Consider the following 19,259-nt stretch of genomic DNA (forward strand, 5'->3'; position numbering starts at 1 on the left):
AAAAAGTATTTTTATTTAAAAAATATATTAAAATATTTTTTTATCTTTTAAAAATTATTTTTTATATTAAGATATTGATGATAAAAAAATATTAAAAAATAATTTTAAATAAAGAAATAAAATCCAAGAAAACACCATTTAAAAACGCAGTTACAAATGCCCCATTAGTTACTGTTAACTTTGTCCGCTTCAAATCTTTCAATTTATGACGATCTTGGAATGCGTAAATCAAGTGATTCTCCTGTTCGTGTTCCTTTTCCTTCTCTCTCTCTCTCTCTCTCTCGCCACTGCACATAAGAAAATCATTATAATCACACTTGATGATCTAACTCAGTGGTCAACTGCAAAGCTTGCTTTGCGACTGTCCCGAGTTCGATTCTCAAGAGTACCAGCTTGTCACCACCGCGGTGCCTTACCTGCCTACCGGACTTGCAGGATGTTCAGTGAGCTCGGGAAATAGTCGTGGTACGCGTAAGCTGGCAGGACACCCCGGGTTATCAAAAAAAAAAAAAAAAACATAATAATCGAAGATAAATTTATCTTTTTTTACACTAGTTGTTGTATTTGATTATTTATTTATTATCAAAATTATAATTTATAAATGATTTTTTCTTACGAACCGTATCATTAAGATTAGTTTTATTTGATTTGATTTCAAAATAATTCCACTACACATACGAAAAACATCATAATCACAGATAAATATAAGATTTTTTAGAGCTCATCAAGGCTCAGTAATTGATAATTTATAAGTTAATACGAGTAAAATAGAAGAATTTGTTATATTTGCGCTTCCATGTTCATGTTTGTCAGTTTGAGAGACTGACTAGCAGGTGGAGGGATCGTGTGATTGATAATTAAAAGTACAAGGTCTTGAGTGAGCAAAATTGAAGTGAAAGGGCTAATTAACATAACTAATTTTCAAGACTTTGGGGACTGGACTTATTTTATCCAATTAACACGAGGAGTGTAGTTGGAAACTATTTTTTTCATAAAATATAAAAAAGAAACAAAGGAATAACATATAAAGTATGATCTTGATATGTTTTGGAGGCGGTAGCTTAGCCTCAAGGGCTTAAAAGCGATATGTCCAGACAGACCGCACAAGCAGATTTATGACGAGCGATTCAAAAAATCATTCAGAGCTCAGGAATATATCCGATAATTTGGCTTACAAAAAAAAAATAATATAGTGTAATTTTATATGGTGTCTAATAGATAATGGAGACTCCCGAGATTTTCTATTTTAATTTTAGGGAGTGGTATGAAAATACTTCCATCTTCACAGAAAATACCCAGTTGATTAAATAAATAATTTTACAATTCTTACTTTTTACAAAGTTATTTTATAATACAGTCTATGCCGCATAATTATTATTCGTCAACATCAGGCTTTTAATAAGAGAGTCTAACAAGTGGATCCACGGCATCGTCTGGCAGATTCCATCAGCTAAAACTAAACTGATCAAGATTTTAAAAGTTATGTTTCGAGTTTTATGGATATTAATATTAATAGTAATTGAAAGTTTACTTGATTATTAATTTTAAAATCTAAGAAAATTAATTAAGGTAAGTGACTGGATTACTGGATTACACGTCAATGTTTTTAAAAAAATTTAAAAGGGAGGCCGACCAATGAGAGGGTTTTAGGCATTAATTAATCTTGGAAAAGTAGATTTTAGGAAAAGGCCACGTGAGGAGGAGGAAAAGAGGTCACGTGCAACAGAGGCCTGGCCTGCATTTATGCATGCAAATTACAGTGTGATATGAATAATGACTGGTTGTATTGTTGCGGAGGGGGATGTTCTTTTGTTTCTGTCCAAATCCTGTGTGTGTGGGCTCAAAGTTTTACGCAATGGTGATTGGGGTCAGCCTCTCTCCTCTCTCTCTCTCTCTCTCTCTCTCTCTCTCTCTCTCTCTCTCGCTATCTGTAGTAAACTGTAGAGAGAGCTTTATAAACAAGACTTTGCCTCTAACCTTTACCTGCTCAAGGTGGGGGATGGCCGAGTCAATGAAACAAACAACAACAAAACCAAGAAAGCTCATGGCTAAACGAAAAAGCTAAAAAGAAGAAAAGAAAAAGCTTAAAGAAAGTAGATTTCAGAAAGCAAAGAGCTTTTCTTTCCTTCTCCATGTTCGCCCTCTTAACTTTCTCTTTCCCTCTCTCTACCCATTTTCTTTCTTTTATCATCAGTAAAGCTGAAAACCCCACTACACCAAAAAAAAACTTCAACGCCTGTACAGCTAAAGATTGATTTGTTTCACTTCACCTACAACACCATATAGCCACCAAATCCCAAACAAAATCCTCATCCATGCTCGACAGCACCACCACTTCAACTGCTCCATCTCCTTCCTTTGATCCCTTCACAACTTCCGTGGATAATGGGGTCACCAATAAAAGAAAAAGAAAACCTGCAGGCACACCAGGTATTGCTCCAGTGACATAAAAACAAGAACCACCCGCATATCAAAACTCTCTGTCCTTCGTGTATTCATTTCACTTCTTCTTCTTCTTTGTTTTTCTTTTTTTTTTTACCAGTTCAATTCATGTATTTTCTTAATTACTCTTTGTTTGTTTTAAAAAATAGATCCAGATGCAGAGGTTGTATCTCTATCGCCCAGGACCCTACTAGAATCAGACAGGTATGTTTGTGAGATCTGCAACCAAGGGTTTCAAAGAGACCAGAACCTTCAAATGCACAGGAGAAGGCACAAGGTGCCATGGAAGCTACTGAAAAGGGAGACACAAGAAGTGAAGAAGAGAGTTTATGTATGCCCAGAGCCAAGCTGCTTACATCATGACCCTTGCCATGCTTTAGGAGATCTTGTAGGCATAAAGAAGCATTTTAGAAGGAAGCATAGTAATCACAAGCAGTGGGTTTGTGAGAAGTGCTCTAAGGGTTACGCGGTTCAGTCTGATTACAAAGCTCACCTCAAGACTTGTGGCACAAGAGGTCATTCTTGTGACTGTGGCCGTGTCTTTTCCAGGTTCTCTTCTATTTGTCAATAATTAACCCTAACAGTACCCCTCTCCCAAGCATAAGAGGGCATGCCTTACCTTTCAAGGAATTTCATGTTATTTTTGGTTTTATGATGATGATCCCACAAGAGCAATTCAGGCCTGTTTTTATTTTACTAGATAAATACATGTGTGGATGTACTAAATCCAAGAATGATTTCCATTCCAGTACTGCATGACTTCATATTTGTCCATGTAAGCGATCTAGGCCAACCAATGTAAGTTGAAGGAGCAGTGCATCACTGCTCACCAAAACAGTTTTCATTGGCTAAATACAAGTAAAACCCAATTACTTATAAAACAGAAACAAACTGTGCGCACTCATTTGCACACACAGCCCACATCCCCACCTTTTTTTAAGGCTATGTACGTGTATTTAATATATCAAACCTAGTTAGTCATATGGTCAATTGTACAGATCATCCTAAATCAATTTTATAATGCTGGTTTCTTAGCATCCCTACACGTCGAAGCCTTAATTATGCCTAGCTGTTATTGACAACTTTGTTTATCAAAAGACATCAAGAATAATCCCACACCATTAAACTTAATTATCACTTTGAATCATTCCAATTTCTTGTCTTTTCAGGGTGGAGAGTTTCATTGAGCACCAGGATGCTTGCACAGTAAGGGGAGCCCAGCCTGAACTACAGACATTGCAGCCGGCCTGCTCATCTAGAACTGCTTCAAGCACCAGCCCTTCAAGTGATGCCAATTTTAACATAGCACCCTTACCAGGGATACCAATGTCAAAGCCAACCGAACAAGTTTACTTGTGCTCGGATAGAAATGATGCGTCTACTTCTAGTCAGCAAGAACATAATCTTGAACTTCAGCTCTTACCATCTTCAAGCAATCACCTACCACAAAACCCTGACGAGCCCCATGCTGCGAATTTGAAGCTTTCAATAGGGTCAAGTGATCATAGTTGCGAAAAGGATGGATCGAACAAGGCCATTGGGGATCCGAGTTGGCATAAAAGCACTTGTAATGAGCCTGCACTCGAAGCAGCAAGGTTAAAAGAGTTTACAAATGAACAGTTGAGGTTGGCTATGACTGAAAAGGCCTTTGCCGAGGAGGCTAGACAACAAGCAAAGAGGCAAATTGAGATGGCTGAACTGGAATTTGCAAATGCAAAGAGGATTAGGCAACAAGCTCAATCTGAACTTGAGAAGGCTCAACTTTTGAAAGAGCAAGCTACAAAGAAATTTAGTTCTACCATAATGCAAGTCACCTGCCAAGTTTGCAAGCAACAATTCCACGCATCAACTGCTGCTGCACCGGCAGACGAGACTTCTCTTGCTATGAGTTACATGTCCTCGGCAACTACTGAAGGGGATGGAGAATGATATCTCAAAAATATCATGCAACTGGATTAAGAAAACCTCTCTTTGTTTTGTTTTTGTTTTTTTTTTGTTTTTTATATCTGTTAATTTAAATTTTCTGTTATAACTTTTAACCCAAAAAAGAAAACAAAAACGAAGGTTCTCTGGCTGTATAATCAAACTTCGTGTTTTAAACCATTGTTGCTAGTTAACTACATTTGGATGGTGTAACAGTTCATTTGTACTGATTTAATATTTATAAATATCTTCATTTGTTTCAAAGAGAAATGGCTAGCCGGACTTTATTACTAGGTTTCAGTTTTTCTTGAGCAAGATTAATGGGGTTTTCATGTGTTATAGTCCATATATACGCTGTGCAATTTTTATAAGGAGGTTTCAAGGCAGAAGAGGATTCATCTCAGACCACAGAAACTCAATCATATATAACAATATGGCACTACGACAGGATGTGTCGTCATAAATACCACTCACATGAATCTGCATATATATAGCTTCTTAATTATAAGATCGAAATGCATGCTTCAAATTTTTTACATGTACATATAATGCTCCTTTCCTTCTATATTTATTACTAATAACGATGGAGAACTCTCTCCAAAGACACGATCATGAATAACATGGCAGGTTCTATTCTATGCAGCACATACCTAGCTTGAGTTATCCTTTTTTCTTCCTGGCTAATAATTAAGTACTCTGTCATTTGTCATGTGACCGTTGGTTTGAATATAATTTGGATTTGGGTTTGGATTAATACTTAGAGAATAGGTCAATTGTGTCGACAAAAAGTGTAATCATGTGAGGTAGAGAGGGAGCCGACAAAAAAATTGCAGACATGGATCTACAATTCATATACAGCTTTCAAGGTTGGTAAAACTAAAGCATGCTGCATGCTGAACTGTCTGCATGACCCTTTCTTAGTATGTAAATATGCATGAAAAATGGATTATTAGCAATGTGCCTCTGATTAAGCTTGGGCGATTAGATTTCTTGGGACCATTATGCTAGTATAAAACTGGAAGAACCGTTCAGAGGCACCATTGACCCGTTTTTCAACCTAAATTCAATTTTGTAGGAGAGATCAATGAGAGAGAAAAAGGATCTTTAAAGAGCGAGAAGGAAAGGCAATGTCATTTTCATTGCATTTGTGTCCCCTTTAAATGGTCAGAAAAACACCATGTTTTTCAGTGCCACAGTTGAAATGGTTGTGCACAGGCACTCGTCCCTCTCAACATAAACAACACACAAGCTCGAAATATTCATCTCTCACTCTCTCTCTTAACACTCACACACACACACTCTCACTTTATCAGAACCAGGAGAGGTGGCAGATTTATTCAACGCTGAAGGGCACAGTCTCTTTTGCATTTAATATAGAGGCCAACCCACCAATGCTTGACTCCCAGTTAAGAGCTAAGAACTGATTTGTAGTGGCTAACAACAAGAAATAAATATATTAATGGCATTATGTGTGTGTGCTAGCTGACTTTGTTTCATAGTTTAAGCCAGAACAAAGGCCAAATGCAGGATGCGCCAAAAGGCTAAAAAGGATTTGCATTGTTTTCGTTGCCTTTTTCTTTCTTTACCGGGGCCACGTGCTCCTCTTTCCCTACCTCTTGATGCAGCTGCTTCCATTGTTCTGTCCACTTGAAAGATAACCATCGCCAATCGGTGGAGCTTCCGTTATTCTAAATCAGTTTTAGGGCTTGGGTTTTTCACTGCTATTTCTTCTTTTAAGCCTCCTTGTAACCTATAAATTAAATTCAATCCATGGAGTTGTATTATTTTTGTACAGGTTTTGAGAGTATTGATTTGAATTTTAAATAAAATTCAATTAATAAAAAATACCATCTCTTTTTTTCTCTCTGAAAACCCTCTTAATCTTATCCTCACTCTTTTCCATCTCTTCTTCTTCAATAAATGAAGGATTGATATTTAATTCACAATTAAACTGTCTTAGACACTCATCTTATATGAAGAAAGACATTTATGCTTGAAATAAACCTGCAACCCGCAACACTTTTTCCATAGAAAAATGAGTGCTGTACTTTCAGATTTCTCTCCTTTAGATCTTTTACGGTCAACAATTCCTGTAATTCTTACCCCACTAGACATCACAAATTAAAAAGCCATCAATCGAAATATTAGGATCTAGCATGTAATTAATTTAAATAATTAAACTTAATAGCACACAAGTCGTTTGTCAAGATGTCCTTAATTTATGAAGAAGTGATTTAATTTTTGTAGATATATAAATTGATTTAAAGTTCCTCTTTGGAGAGGGGGTTGATATCGAGCTGTAAGGTATTTTTGAAAAATATATATTTTTAAAAAATAAATGTTAAAATGATGTTTTTAAATTTTTTTTATACTGATACATTAAAATAAAAATAAAAAACATTAATTTTGATAATTTTTCAAAACAATAGCAAGTTTAAAAACATTTAAAAGTGATAACTCTCCCGTTGTTGAAATCTTAATCATTAAAAAATACACATAACCTAGAATAAGTGCAAAAAAGTTTTAATAACTCCAAATTTATGATTTTATTTTTTATTTCACTTTGCTTTTTCTTCTTCTTCTTCTTCTTCCTCTTTTTCACCTTTGGGTTCTTAACTAGAGTAAGTTCAACGATGAATAATTAATGTTAAGAAAATCCATCCATCAAAAAGACTAAACCTTGAAGAGTCGTTAATTTGTAAAATCTGGGTCCAAAAATAGACAAACTAGGTTGATCCCATGTTGATCAAACACTAACTCGAACGATGTCTTTATTAGTAGCAGAAATAGTAGTGATGATGAACACTAGAAATAGGTAATGGCAGTGGTAGTCGTGTACCCTATGAATGTTGGGGGGAAAGAAAGTAACTTTGTCTCTATGCAATTCCCCATCTTCATTGATAGCATGGAAATAAATCTCTCCCACATGGAATGCAACAGCAGGCAGTGGTGGAAAGGGACTACCCTACCGTGAGAAAGGTACAGCCATGGACACATAGAAGTGGACAAAAATATCCTCATCCACTCTTGCTTTCCGTCTCCAATGCGATGATGGGATCGTGGAGACCTGGTTTTTCTAGCAAAAAGGTTTAAAATCTAACCAGTGTAAAGTAAAAACTAGAACATGAAAATGTTTGTCTAGCTAGGTAAACACCCCCACAATTTCTAGCCAGGTAGGTACTGCGTTTCGTTTCGGGGAAAAAAAACAAGCTGGTAACAGCCAGGAGCTGGTGAGTTTTATGTTTTAAGTAAATCATAGCTTAAGTCTCTATATTTCTTACAAAGAAGTAATTAATTGATCTCTCACATCTGCAATGACTTCCTGCTGTTCACTTTCCACCACTGAAATGCTACGCTGAGACCAATTTTCCAGTCATGCTTGTTCCTGACTTGATGGTGAAATGAAATGTGGTCAAGAGATTAATCGATTGTTTTTCAAAAAAGAATGATTACGTGATTTGTTCCATAAAACAATGAGGACCACTCTACAATTACTCTGATGTCTTATTGCAAATGTGGGTCATCATGTTTGTTCCTTGGAGCTAACAGACAAGCACATCAGACAAAATTAAGGAGCTGAGTTTGGGCTTAATAATTGTTTTGGGCTACACCGATCATACTCTAGCAAAGAAACGAGTAAAGAAGAAAGGAAACACGAAACGATGAGAGTGGAATGGCAACCTCAGCATGGCTCTTGTAAGACGAAAACTGAGCTTAGCACTAACCTAGCTTGGAGCGCCATATCCCATTAGCGAGGCCTGGTAAATTTACAACGTCTTGACCCTCCTCTCCTCTAATATTCGTCTACTCTTTAATGCACGGAGAGGGCCAAGGATGGTATGATTGACGATATACTGCAGAGCACAGGAAACCCATGAGAAGTAGGCTTGCAGAGACAAGCCCCGTGTTAAAGAAGTTGTCTCCCTTTGGTCGGATTGCAGAGAGAACTGGGTAGCCGATTCGTGCAGTGAACCTGTCCAGTTGATCTAGGTTTTCCTTCAGGTCGCTAGTTGCACCAAATCCAGCCCCTACCCCAGTAGCCAATAAGGATAGTATAACCTGTTCGAGATTCCCAGTACAGCAAAAATAAAAAAAAGGTAAAAGGTAAGTCATTGCGTCTTGCGACTTGAGCTTTTATGAAATGGTTGCTCGAGTCCAAGATCGTAAATAATGTTACATGGAGTCAAAACTGCGAACATTTTACTGCGTAAGAGGTCGAGTGGGCAGTTACTTCAAAAGGAGATTAATTTTTATGGATGGTTGTGGTAGACTATTATTGATTCTATTTTTTTTTATACATGCAAACTAATTGCCCACTAAATTAATAAAATCAAGTAAGAATTCCAAATATAAAATCTTGCAGTGGTATGCATGAAAATTGAGTTTTGATACACAACTTAATTTAGTCTATTTTTTTTATATATATAACATGAGATGTTCGGGTCAGTTTACATACACCACGATTAATTTCTGAGTTCATCAAATATCCTGTAAATCCGATAAACAAATAAAACATCACGAAGATGACAGATATGTACCAAAAAAATCGAATCTTAGTATAGAAAAAATAAAAAAATAATAAGTATTTTTTTTGTTAGTACACGAACTCAAGTGCAAATCATTTCTAATTGAAAAGGTTGTGGGCATTGTGGCTACATTTTGATGGGATATATATTACGTACCTCTAGGATGCAAGAAAAACCACCAAACGTTGTGTAGAACATTTCTCAAATCTTATTTTGCCATGATTTCTCTTAATAATTAAAAGAAAGAAAGAAAAAAAATAACTAAATAAAGAATGGTTAAAATTAACTTAATGTTTTATGCTCGGTGGAAAGTCATATTTCAAATGAAACGATCAACTGTATGAGAATTGTTGGGGAAACCGAGACACGTCTTTTGTTTATTTACGTAAAAAATTCTATAAAAATATTATAGTAAAAAAAACCCCCCGTTAAATCCGAGTCATTCACTTAGTTTTAAATAGCTTAGTTAAGGCAATATAACTATCCTTAATATACTATATATCAAAATAATCATATTACAGAACCCACCTATAAAAAAGTCATAAATAATATATACTGAGATCCACTAAATAATCAATCAAATGTTCTTCATCCGAGTTCATAGAACTCGATTCGGTCTTTGTGATAACTTTTCTCTTGTCTTTTCTCTGTTTTCAAATTTCTTTTATGTTTGGGTTTTTTTTTTGTGAAAATGTCATTAATTGATATGTTATATTTATATCATTATTTTTTTAAAAAAAATTTAAACAAATAAATTTATTTATTATTGTAGGTAAGAAAATATATGATTTAATGCTTTTATACGTATAAAAATAAAAAATCAAACAATCTATGAGACAGAGTGTTTTCCTTTTTTTCATTTGAATAGACCACCAGTTCGCCAAAGTGGCTTACTGGGTCGAATCAATATATTTCTTGCGCCTCTGGCCAAGTCTCAACCAACACCTAATTAACATATCAGCACTAATTAATAAATTGGAACGAACAAATACATAACAAATAAGCACAAACCTTATCGCCAAAGAAGTCGAAGTTAAAGCAGGCTGACATGGTTAATCACGCGTTTCCCCAAGCTTACATGGTGGATTGAATCACATTTGCAGAAAGCATGAAATATCCATATGAAAATCTAAAACCCAAGCCAAAAGCTAGCTAGCAATTAGAGAGGTATCAGAGGGCAGAGAGTTTCCTCACCGATCGATAGGCATATATATTCTTGAAGCGAAGATGCAAGGTCTCTAAATGTTGCAGTGTCCGTTGCAAGAACAGTGAGAGACGCCAAGAGAAAAATCAACGTAAAGGCTCTCACTAAAAGGGCTGTTATTGGCAAGGCTTTGGAGGCCTGGGCTGCAGGCTGACACATTGTTTAAAAAAAAAAAAAAACTAAGTATGATGAACACATGCATTAACTAATGCTAGCTAGCTAGCTATATTGCCTGGTTTTTACGGAGATATTGTTTTTGTCCCTGTCGTGAAAACAAGAGAAATAGTAGCTTCGATAGAAACGAAGGATTCTTGGTTTTCTTACAAGAGAAGGCCTCATGGATGCGCGCTTCTCCTAATTAATTTGCATTGAGTCTCCACCTTTGATTTATCTATACGTATTCAGTGACAAGTTTAAAAACGTAGCCCCCTCGCTTCTCCTATTTAATTTTTCCTTACATCCTTATCAGACATGTACCATGTTAAATATATCCAAGAGTGTACGTATTTATCAGAGAAATTGCGTTGAAATTAAGTCTGCAGTGGCTCACAAGCAATCGGCATTTCTCATTAATTTATCCCTCATTTCTCTGCTGTACCTAGGGGCGTTTTAATCTTGTGTTTAATTTAAAAAAAAATTAAATTAATGGTTTTTTTTAATAATTTTAATATGTTACTGTAAAAAAATAAATAAAAAATCTAAAAACATTAAAAAACACCCTAAGCTATAATACTAAATACACACTGCTACCAATATCATTTTGAGGTTCGGGATGTAGCTAAGAAGAAAGTGCATCATTTTAAAGTTAATGGAAGAGCTAAAGGTGATAATAATAATAATAAAAAAAAAACAATTATTTTCTCATGTCACATTAATTTTGAATACAATAATATCCTTAAAATAAGAGGAAAGAAGTAATAGATAGTTGTTTTTACTTGTATGATCACCCACTATAATCATTTTTCATCCATTTTGAATTAATGATAATTCGAATTAACCCATACGTTTTTTTTGATATTTCTTATATAAATATATATTTGTTATTTCCAATGCTAAATCTAGCTAGCAAAACCAATAAAATAAAATAAAAAGTAATTCTAATTATCGATATGATACCAGAAATATATTTATCTTATATTATCCTTCAATTAGAGTTTTTAAAATTTATTTATCCACGTGATCAAATTTGAGAGAAAATAAGATGAGAGAATCCCAATTCAAAACGTCATCGTGCTGTAAGGAGCTAAAAGGACGAGGTAGAAAACAAAGTAAATGACTGATATGATGGTAGTGCAAATCTGTCATGGAAATGGCTCCCTTTTCTTCTTTCTTTTTTGCCGCTTTCGTTTTTTCTTTTCTCCTCAGTGTGGACATTAGGAAAGCAATCAATCAGAAATTATGTTAATAGATAGAAGATGAAACCAAGCTGCCTCCGAGCAACACCCAACAAGTCGAGTCCGCATGATTGCGAGCCAAGATTTCAAGAACATTGATGGGCCCATTGGACCATGAGCTAATCAAAAGTGGAAACCCTCTGCCCTCTCATTTCTTAAATCCCCGGATTACAGAGGTGACCAGGGTTTCTAGCAAGCATTTCCTTACATAATCTAATCATGAACAGGGTGTTGATAGCTTTGAGTTCAAGTCATTGTGATCGAGTGGCATCAAGTTGTTCGTTTGACAGATATCCACATTTCACAATTGACCCAATTATGGCATTTCTTGTTTTTGAAATTGACTATATTACTGGCAGTGACAGGGTACTAGATGGTGATGGTGATGGCTGATCCGATTTTTCCTTGCACAAAGTTTCCATCTCAGAAGATCTATCATTGTCAACGACAGGTTCTTGTAAGAGAGCAATTCTTCATGTTGTTTGCATGAACAGGGTGGGGATCCCATGTTTTAGGATGTTAATCTTCAGAACTGGGAACGGGGAAGGTAAACAGATGGATGCAGAAATTTAAGGATTATGAAGGTTGGTTGACAGATGTCAGGATATCTGGCTCTATACAATGTCTTGCATTTCATGAGGAAGAGACCAAAGATATGATCATAATCTCTGTTAGGCACTAATCAACAAAACGAAATTAAAACATTTTCAAATTAGATACAGGAAAATTCTTAAAACCTTAGCATAAGATATTGAAAACCTTATCTTCTTACACTATATGATCCACAAACAATACAGAATGTTCAACCACTGTTGCTGCTTCCATTGGCTGATCCAGGCATCAGCTCTCTCAACATGGCCACCACTTGCAACATGCTAGGCCGCTTGGAAGGAAAATCATCAACACACTGCAATGATATTTCCAAATACCTGACCATTTCTTTAACTTCTTCTGCCTCAGCTTCATCAGTTCCTTTAGTCACAGAGAGAAATTCTGGGTCTATCACTTCCATCTGTTTCCCTTCTCTTACCTTCATTTTCACCCAACCCACCAAGTTAGTGTCTCCAAAATCCTCTTTATCTGTGGGGCGTTTTCCTGTCAGGAGTTCCAGTAGTACAACACCAAACGAATAGACATCTCCTTTTGCAGTGCACCGAAAACTTTGGTAGTACTCAGGCGGCACATACCCCGGCGTTCCTGCTAGTGTGCTTACACTAAGATGAGTGTCAAGTGCACTTATGAGCCTTGCCATTCCAAAATCTGAAACTCTTGCTTCCATTTCGTGGTCCAACAGAACATTGCTCGACTTCATGTCTCGGTGAATAATGTGTGGGATGCAATTGTGGTGTAAGAAACAAAGTCCCTTGGCTGCACCTCTGGCAATCTTTTTCCTTTCATCCCAAGTTAGAATCCGTCTGTCTCGTGCTCTTCCCCTTCCATGTAGCATTTCCTCGAGACTTCCAAACTCCATGAATTCATACACAAGCAGTCTCTCTTCACCAATTTTGCAATATCCAAGAAGAGGAACAAGGTTCCTATGCTTTATCTTCCCTAGAGTTTCCATTTCGGCCATGAACTCTCGATCACCCTGGCAGCTTAATCTTATCAGTTTCTTGATTGCAACACTGGAACCATCCTTCAATGTGGCCTTAAACACCTCTCCAAACCCACCACACCCAATAAGGCTGGCTGCAGAGAAGCCATTGGTGGCCTCAATGAGCTGAGAAAACTTGAGCTTCCTCAGCTGCCTCTGAAATGTAGCAACGTTGATGCTTAATGGTTCTTTCTCTTTGTCAATCTTCCATGTTGTAGCAGCATGAGATGCTTGCAGACTATTAAGCATCTTGACCTCCTCTGCTTCCTTATGCCTCACACGCATCGCTATCGCCCACACAACCAAAATGCACAGGGAAGCAATGGAGATGAGGATCCCTAAGACAATGCTATTAGCCCACGATGTAGCTGAACTCTTTCTACCTCCTCTGCCACCATCTGGGACTGGATTAGATGCTGCATGACTATTTCCGCTCCCACACGGGTTCAGTGGAACCCCGCAAAGTCCTGGATTGTTTGCGTACTGGCTTGCTGGAAGTGTACTGAGCTGCCCCCTCTGTGGGATTTCCCCTGTTAATTCATTATTTGAAAGATCAATTTGCACCAAGAAAGATAGGTTTGAGAATGAATCTGGGATTTGACCCTGCAATCTGTTATGCGATGCATCAAACACACCCAAATTCTTGAGCTGGCCAAGTGATGCAGGAATCTCTCCAGATAGCTGGTTATGAGCTAATTCAAGAACTTGGAGGGCCATCATTTCCCCAGTTTCGTCCGGAATTTTCCCTCGGAGCTCATTGTATGACAGATCCAGATACTCCAGTGTTTGGTATTGTGTGAAAAGGCTCAGGACTGCTCCTGAATACAATCTTGTGAAATCACAAGTCTTCAAAGTTGGTACCTGCAAGAGTCTTTCGGCTTTGATTCCAGCAAATTCCAGCAAACCTCCAACTCCTTTGCATGAATTCCCCACATTCCGAACAAACACCAAAGTGTTTCCGGACAGAATTCCACTCAATGCTTTTGCCCCCAGCTGCCGACCAAGTCGAGGTGGGATTTCACCAGTGAGCTTGTTGCTGTTCAAGTCTAACCAAACCAAGCTGCTGCAATTTCCTAGTTCTGTCGGTATCTCTCCACTCAAACTATTGTTCGCTAGTTGCAAGACCGCTAACCTTGACAGAAGGCCGAATTCTCTTGGGATTTTACCTGTGAATTGATTGCTTGTGAGAGATATCCATTCAAGATTACTGCAACTGAATAATTCAACTGGAATTATGCCGCTTAGGTTGTTGTTATTGAGAATTAGATCCTTCAGATTCTTGCATTTGCCCAATTCCGGTGGAATTTTCCCTTCCAGACCATTATACCACGCTATTAGCTGCTCCAGGTTCTCGAGGTTTCCAAGCTCAGCCGGGATCGATCCATTAAGGAAGTTTATGCTGACATCAAGCCTCTTCAGCTTGGAACATTGTGATAGTTGTGCTGGGATTTCTCCCTCAAGGAGATTATCCGGCAATCTCAGCTCCTCAAGAGAGGCTGCACCTGGGCATATATCTGGTGGAATGGTACCAGAAAATATATTGGAACTAAGATCCAAAACTTTTAAGCTTTTGCAGTAAGAAACTGAAGCTGGAAATAATCCAGAAATTAGGTTGTAACTTAACAGCAATCTCTCCAAAGAACCAAGATTTTGAAGGATAGAATCTGGAAAAGGCCCTGATATGTTGTTGTTAGACAAATCAAGAGTTTGCAGCCAAGAACAAGGGGAAAAGGAGACAGGAATCGAGCCTGAAATGTTGTTATATGAAAGCTTAAGTTCTAGAAGTGAATTACATGCATTTCCCAGCTCAGAAGGAATCCAACCAGAGATATGATTGTGAGAGAGATCCAATCTCTGTAAACTGCCCAGTTCACCAAGAGACCCGGGGATCTCTCCTGTGATCATATTGAACGAAAGATTCAAAGTTTTGAGATTAGAACAATTTGAAAGTGAAGGAGGAATGGAGTCAATTAAAAAGTTTCCAGACAGATCAAGTTGCGACAAGGAGTTGCAGGAATTCTCAACTCTCAAACCAGAAATGGACCCTGTAAAATTGTTATAAGAAAGGTCAAGTGCCTGAACTTTATCAGAGTTCAATAAGAGATCATCTGGTAATGACGACAAGTTATTATGAGAAAGGTTTATGTAAACAAGATTCGGGTTCTTGGAGAAAAATTTCTCAGGAACCGGACCTTCAAGTCCAGTAGAAGATAACTGGAGCTGTTGCAGTGCGTATGGGAGGTGAAGCAAAGAGGTGGAATTTACAGTAAACGGATTCGAAGATAAATTCAGAGCAGACAACATGTCAAGAGAAGATAAAGGATCGAAAGAGATGATCCCAGCAAGAGAACTTCCACTAAGATCAAGATGAGTGACTCTTCCAAGAGTGCAAGAGACACCATACCAGTTGCATGGACTTCGATTAATCTGCCACCCTGATAAAACTCTATTTGGGTCATTTTGAATAATCTTCTTGAACGAAAGAAGGGCTGCAGCATCGGTCCTTATCGATGGAACGGGACCCTGCTCGGTCACGGAAACCGAAACAGAAAACACGAAGAGAAGGAGTGCAAGTGCAAGATGATGGAAAAGCTGAACCGGGTTACTCTCCATTGGAGAAACAAGATTTGCAGGAAAAAAAAACAGTTGAGAGAGAGAGAGAGTAGCAGTGCTGTGTAGTGTAGTGTATAGAAAAAGATGGTAAAGAAAGTGGTGAATATGATGAGAAATTGTCGTTGATGTCGCAAAGAGAGGGAAAGCTTTAGGAAAAGGGATTGCTTTTTATTATGGTTTTTTCTTTTCTTTTCTTTTAACAAAATGGAAAAGGAGGGAACGTGGAGAGCGAATAAAGAAGAAAAGAACCTCACTGGGTTGATTTGATTGCCTACTTATTATATTTTATTTTTAGTTGGATTGAAGGTATATATTTAATCTCGTATAAAATCAGTCACAAGATACCCAAAATCCTTACAGAATCGAGAGAAAAAATGGAATTGGGAGATAAGTTTCTGCAAGTATCACAAGGCTCTAGTTTTCCAGAGTAGCAGACACTCGTATACAGACATCGAGAGGATATGGTGGGAGGGTTGATTTGACTTTCGGTCAAAACCAGTGGGGACTCGCAGACAAGGTCCATCTAGGATCGGCTGCTTTTTGTTGAGAGAGATGGGGAAGAAAGGGAGAAAATAAATAAAAAAAACAAAAAAAAGGGGATTTTGCTCGATCCAAGATCACTGTCTGTCAGTGAGGCGTGGGAGAATGTCTCCTCCCTAGGAATGTGATGACATCGATATGATCTTGGCAGATACATTCAGAATGTAAGATGCCTTTATAAAAATTGCAGAGATTTCCCTTTCAGGTCCCCATATGAACACCCCCTACGATCGTTTCTCAAGTATAAAATGACTTTTTTTTTCTTGCATTTTAATTTATTTCTTTTCCCTTGCTGCTGGGCTGCAAGTGCACGGGATTGCTGCTCAAATAAAATTCAATGCTTAGAATTTGAGCTGAGTGCTTTCATTTCAATACGTAAAAATGGTATCAGAATATCCCATCCATTAAAATAATTGATTTCCAAAAATATACTATTCTCTGAGCTCATCTTAAAGCCCGTGTCAGATAAATTACGAGTCCATTTATTATATTATTATATCAAAATAATTTTAAAAAATAAAAATTAAACTATCTATATAAAAATTAATATTTTAAAAATATAAAAACAAACAGTATTGTTATTAAACAATTCATGTGTATTGTTTTATAAATATATGGTATTGAACAATTGCATAAAGAAACTCAGCCAAGAATCTTCACCCTTGTTATGTTAAGAACTTTTCCTGATAATTAAAAAAAAAATAACCTCATTCCTATGTAAATAACTTTTTGGTTTTATTTATTTATTTTTTGTCAACTCAAAGTAGTTTTCATTCCATCATGTAAAGGCGTGGCAAGGGTTGGATCAATAAGCATTCTATTACCCATTCTTTGACATTATAGTTTAACTATATTTTTGAAAAATTAAAATTTTTTAGTTTAAAAATAAAATTTTTAACTTTTTTTTATCGTTTTTGACATTCTAATGCTAGGAAAATAAAATATTATTTTAAAACATACATTAAAAAAGGTGTCACATTTGTAAATTGCTTATAGATAATCTACTCCATTCCATTTTACTATTTCCATTTTTGGCACTGTTTTGTCGCTTTCAATTTGAGGTGTCGTGGAATTCAATATGTGAATTCAAGTGAGTATATTTCTTAATATGCGACGAAATATTAAATGAAGAATGATGAAGTGTAATTACTTTACAGGAAGTGACATTTTACCTTACAGAGAAAATATCACCATTCCCCTCCCCTCCCCTCGTAGGAGACTATTTGTAAAACAAAAGGTACGATATTAGCATCCTAACTTTTATGGTTAACAATTCAATAGGTTGTTGTTGTTATTATTATTATTATTATTATTATTATTATTATATTTTAATATTTCCTAGTATCCCTTATTAAATCTGTTTCATTCTTGAATATATCATAAAATTTTAATTTATTCTCCTAACAAGATTTTTAGATTAGCCCACTAAAATCAATCATGTGATTTTGATGATAAGAAAATACAGCTTAAAAAGTTAGCTGGAGTGGAGGGCAGGCAGGCTTGAAGAGGGCGTCAGGCCGGAGACGCAAAATCAATGTGTGTGTGTGGAATTATCTTATCATGGCGTGGGCTCATGTATGAATGTTTGTTATTAATGGTGTAAGATGCTTTTTTAAAATATTTTTTATTTAGAAATATATCAAAATATTTTTGATAATAATAATTTAAAATCATAGTAAAATACTAAAAAAATCGATTATATTTTTAAAATAACCTACAGAACAGAAACCAATACGCTCTGTAGCAAGTAGAACTTAATTTGTGTGGCTCGACAACTTTGTTTTCCTTCAGAATTTTTTTTATTTTGACGGGAGATGAATAAAGATAATTACACTGATTGGTTAAAGTTAACGGCAGAATTTAAAAGAGATTAGGGTTGTCGTGTGGGTCCCAGATGCTGAATTACGGGGATGGAATCAATGATACAGTTCTTCGATGCACCTGTCCGTGAAGGTGATGTTACCCGCTGGAAATTAAAATACAAAGGTGGGAGACAATAAAAAAAAGAAATTAAAGGGAGATAGATAGGCCCACAAAAGGAACAACTCAATGAGGCCTGGTGGGTTAATGGCATATTGCCATGGGAGGTGATGATGCCTCCATTTTGGTCCTTTCTTTTGCCGACCCTTTTGACGTGCGAGCTGGGCTGACCCTCTTTCTTCCTCACTGTTCATCCCCTCAAACCCCTTTGCTCTGCTCAAATTCTCTTATCTCAACGTTAAAAACTTCAGCTTTATGGCTGTTTTGGACCCACTTTAACTTTGTTTCCTTTGAAAATATGTATTCCCATCGGATGATCTTCTGTTCTCTCTACCCGTAAAAGATGGTTCAATTGTTTGCGAATCATAGAGTATTCTCTCTCTCTATCTCTCTGTTTTTTTTTTTTTTAAAAAAAAAGAAGATTATCAAATTCACAAGAATATATTAGAGAGAGATCTCTTATCATGACAATGGTGGATTGCAGTTTGACGTTTTAGGGAATTTGTCATGATTAATGCTCGACGTAATGCTGATCGTTTTAATAATTAGCATGATGATGGGGTAAGAAAAACATTGCTCTCGGCTCAAGGCTTCAAGAGTACCATCAAACAAGGATGTTTGACCGATTTCATACGACCCCAACAAACCCTTTTGTCCTCCTCTTCAGAATTGAACTCGCCTGCCCTGCTCAAGAAAATGATGGAGTTAGAAAATCTATACCGGCTAATTAACCACCTACCTAAATTTCTTCCTCTTGCTCTGCTGGAGGCCTCCTCTGTTTCACAGATTTCATGGAAGATTTTTGTCAATTCAAATCTAATCAACATTTAGGGGTGTAATTATCATCTTGTATGAAAGACACTGTACACAGATCCATCATCGTATGAGCTCCCTTGCTTGCTATTTCCAAATCATGAAAGAAAAAGCCATTCCTTTTTGCCAAGCGCACACGCGCGGGGCAGTTCATCTTCAAGGTCGGATTGTGTACTCTTTAGTTAATTAGCCGTCACCGGTAAAAATATTATTATCATCGAGTTTATGAA

The 19,259-nt window shown here is 36.7% G+C and overlaps 2 protein-coding genes across 2 annotated transcripts; one reads left to right on the plus strand and one right to left on the minus strand.

Annotated features, from left to right (window-relative positions):
• The first annotated feature begins 1,970 nt into the window (after nucleotides 1–1,970).
• LOC118054711 (zinc finger protein SHOOT GRAVITROPISM 5) lies at nucleotides 1,971–4,641 on the plus strand. The gene is made up of 3 exons (XM_035066387.2): nucleotides 1,971–2,430; nucleotides 2,592–2,991; nucleotides 3,612–4,641. Exons 1-3 carry the CDS (start codon nucleotides 2,316–2,318, stop codon nucleotides 4,369–4,371), a joined length of 1,275 nt encoding a protein of 424 aa, XP_034922278.1. The 5' UTR covers nucleotides 1,971–2,315; the 3' UTR covers nucleotides 4,372–4,641.
• A 7,533-nt stretch (nucleotides 4,642–12,174) lies between these two features.
• Nucleotides 12,175–15,882, minus strand: LOC118054722 (serine/threonine-protein kinase BRI1-like 2). Its single transcript, XM_035066397.2, has one exon. It carries the CDS (start codon nucleotides 15,694–15,696, stop codon nucleotides 12,292–12,294), a length of 3,405 nt encoding a protein of 1,134 aa, XP_034922288.1. The 5' UTR covers nucleotides 15,697–15,882; the 3' UTR covers nucleotides 12,175–12,291.
• Nucleotides 15,883–19,259: the final 3,377 nt, after the last annotated feature.

Source organism: Populus alba, chromosome 8 (assembly GCF_005239225.2).
Source record: "Populus alba chromosome 8, ASM523922v2, whole genome shotgun sequence".
Lineage (NCBI taxonomy): Eukaryota > Viridiplantae > Streptophyta > Magnoliopsida > Malpighiales > Salicaceae > Populus > Populus alba.

What these genes read in the sequence shown, in the direction of transcription:
- LOC118054711 (XM_035066387.2), top strand. Translation starts at nt 2,316, where the DNA reads ATGCTCGACAGCACCACCACTTCAACTGCTCCATCTCCTTCCTTTGAT. An exon ending in AAAACCTGCAGGCACACCAG is followed by an intron (nt 2,431 to 2,591) that starts GTATTGCTCCAG and finishes TTTAAAAAATAG; the next exon opens with ATCCAGATGCAGAGGTTGTA. An exon ending in TGTGGCCGTGTCTTTTCCAG is followed by an intron (nt 2,992 to 3,611) that starts GTTCTCTTCTAT and finishes TTGTCTTTTCAG; the next exon opens with GGTGGAGAGTTTCATTGAGC.
- LOC118054722 (XM_035066397.2), bottom strand. Translation starts at nt 15,696, where the DNA reads ATGGAGAGTAACCCGGTTCAGCTTTTCCATCATCTTGCACTTGCACTC.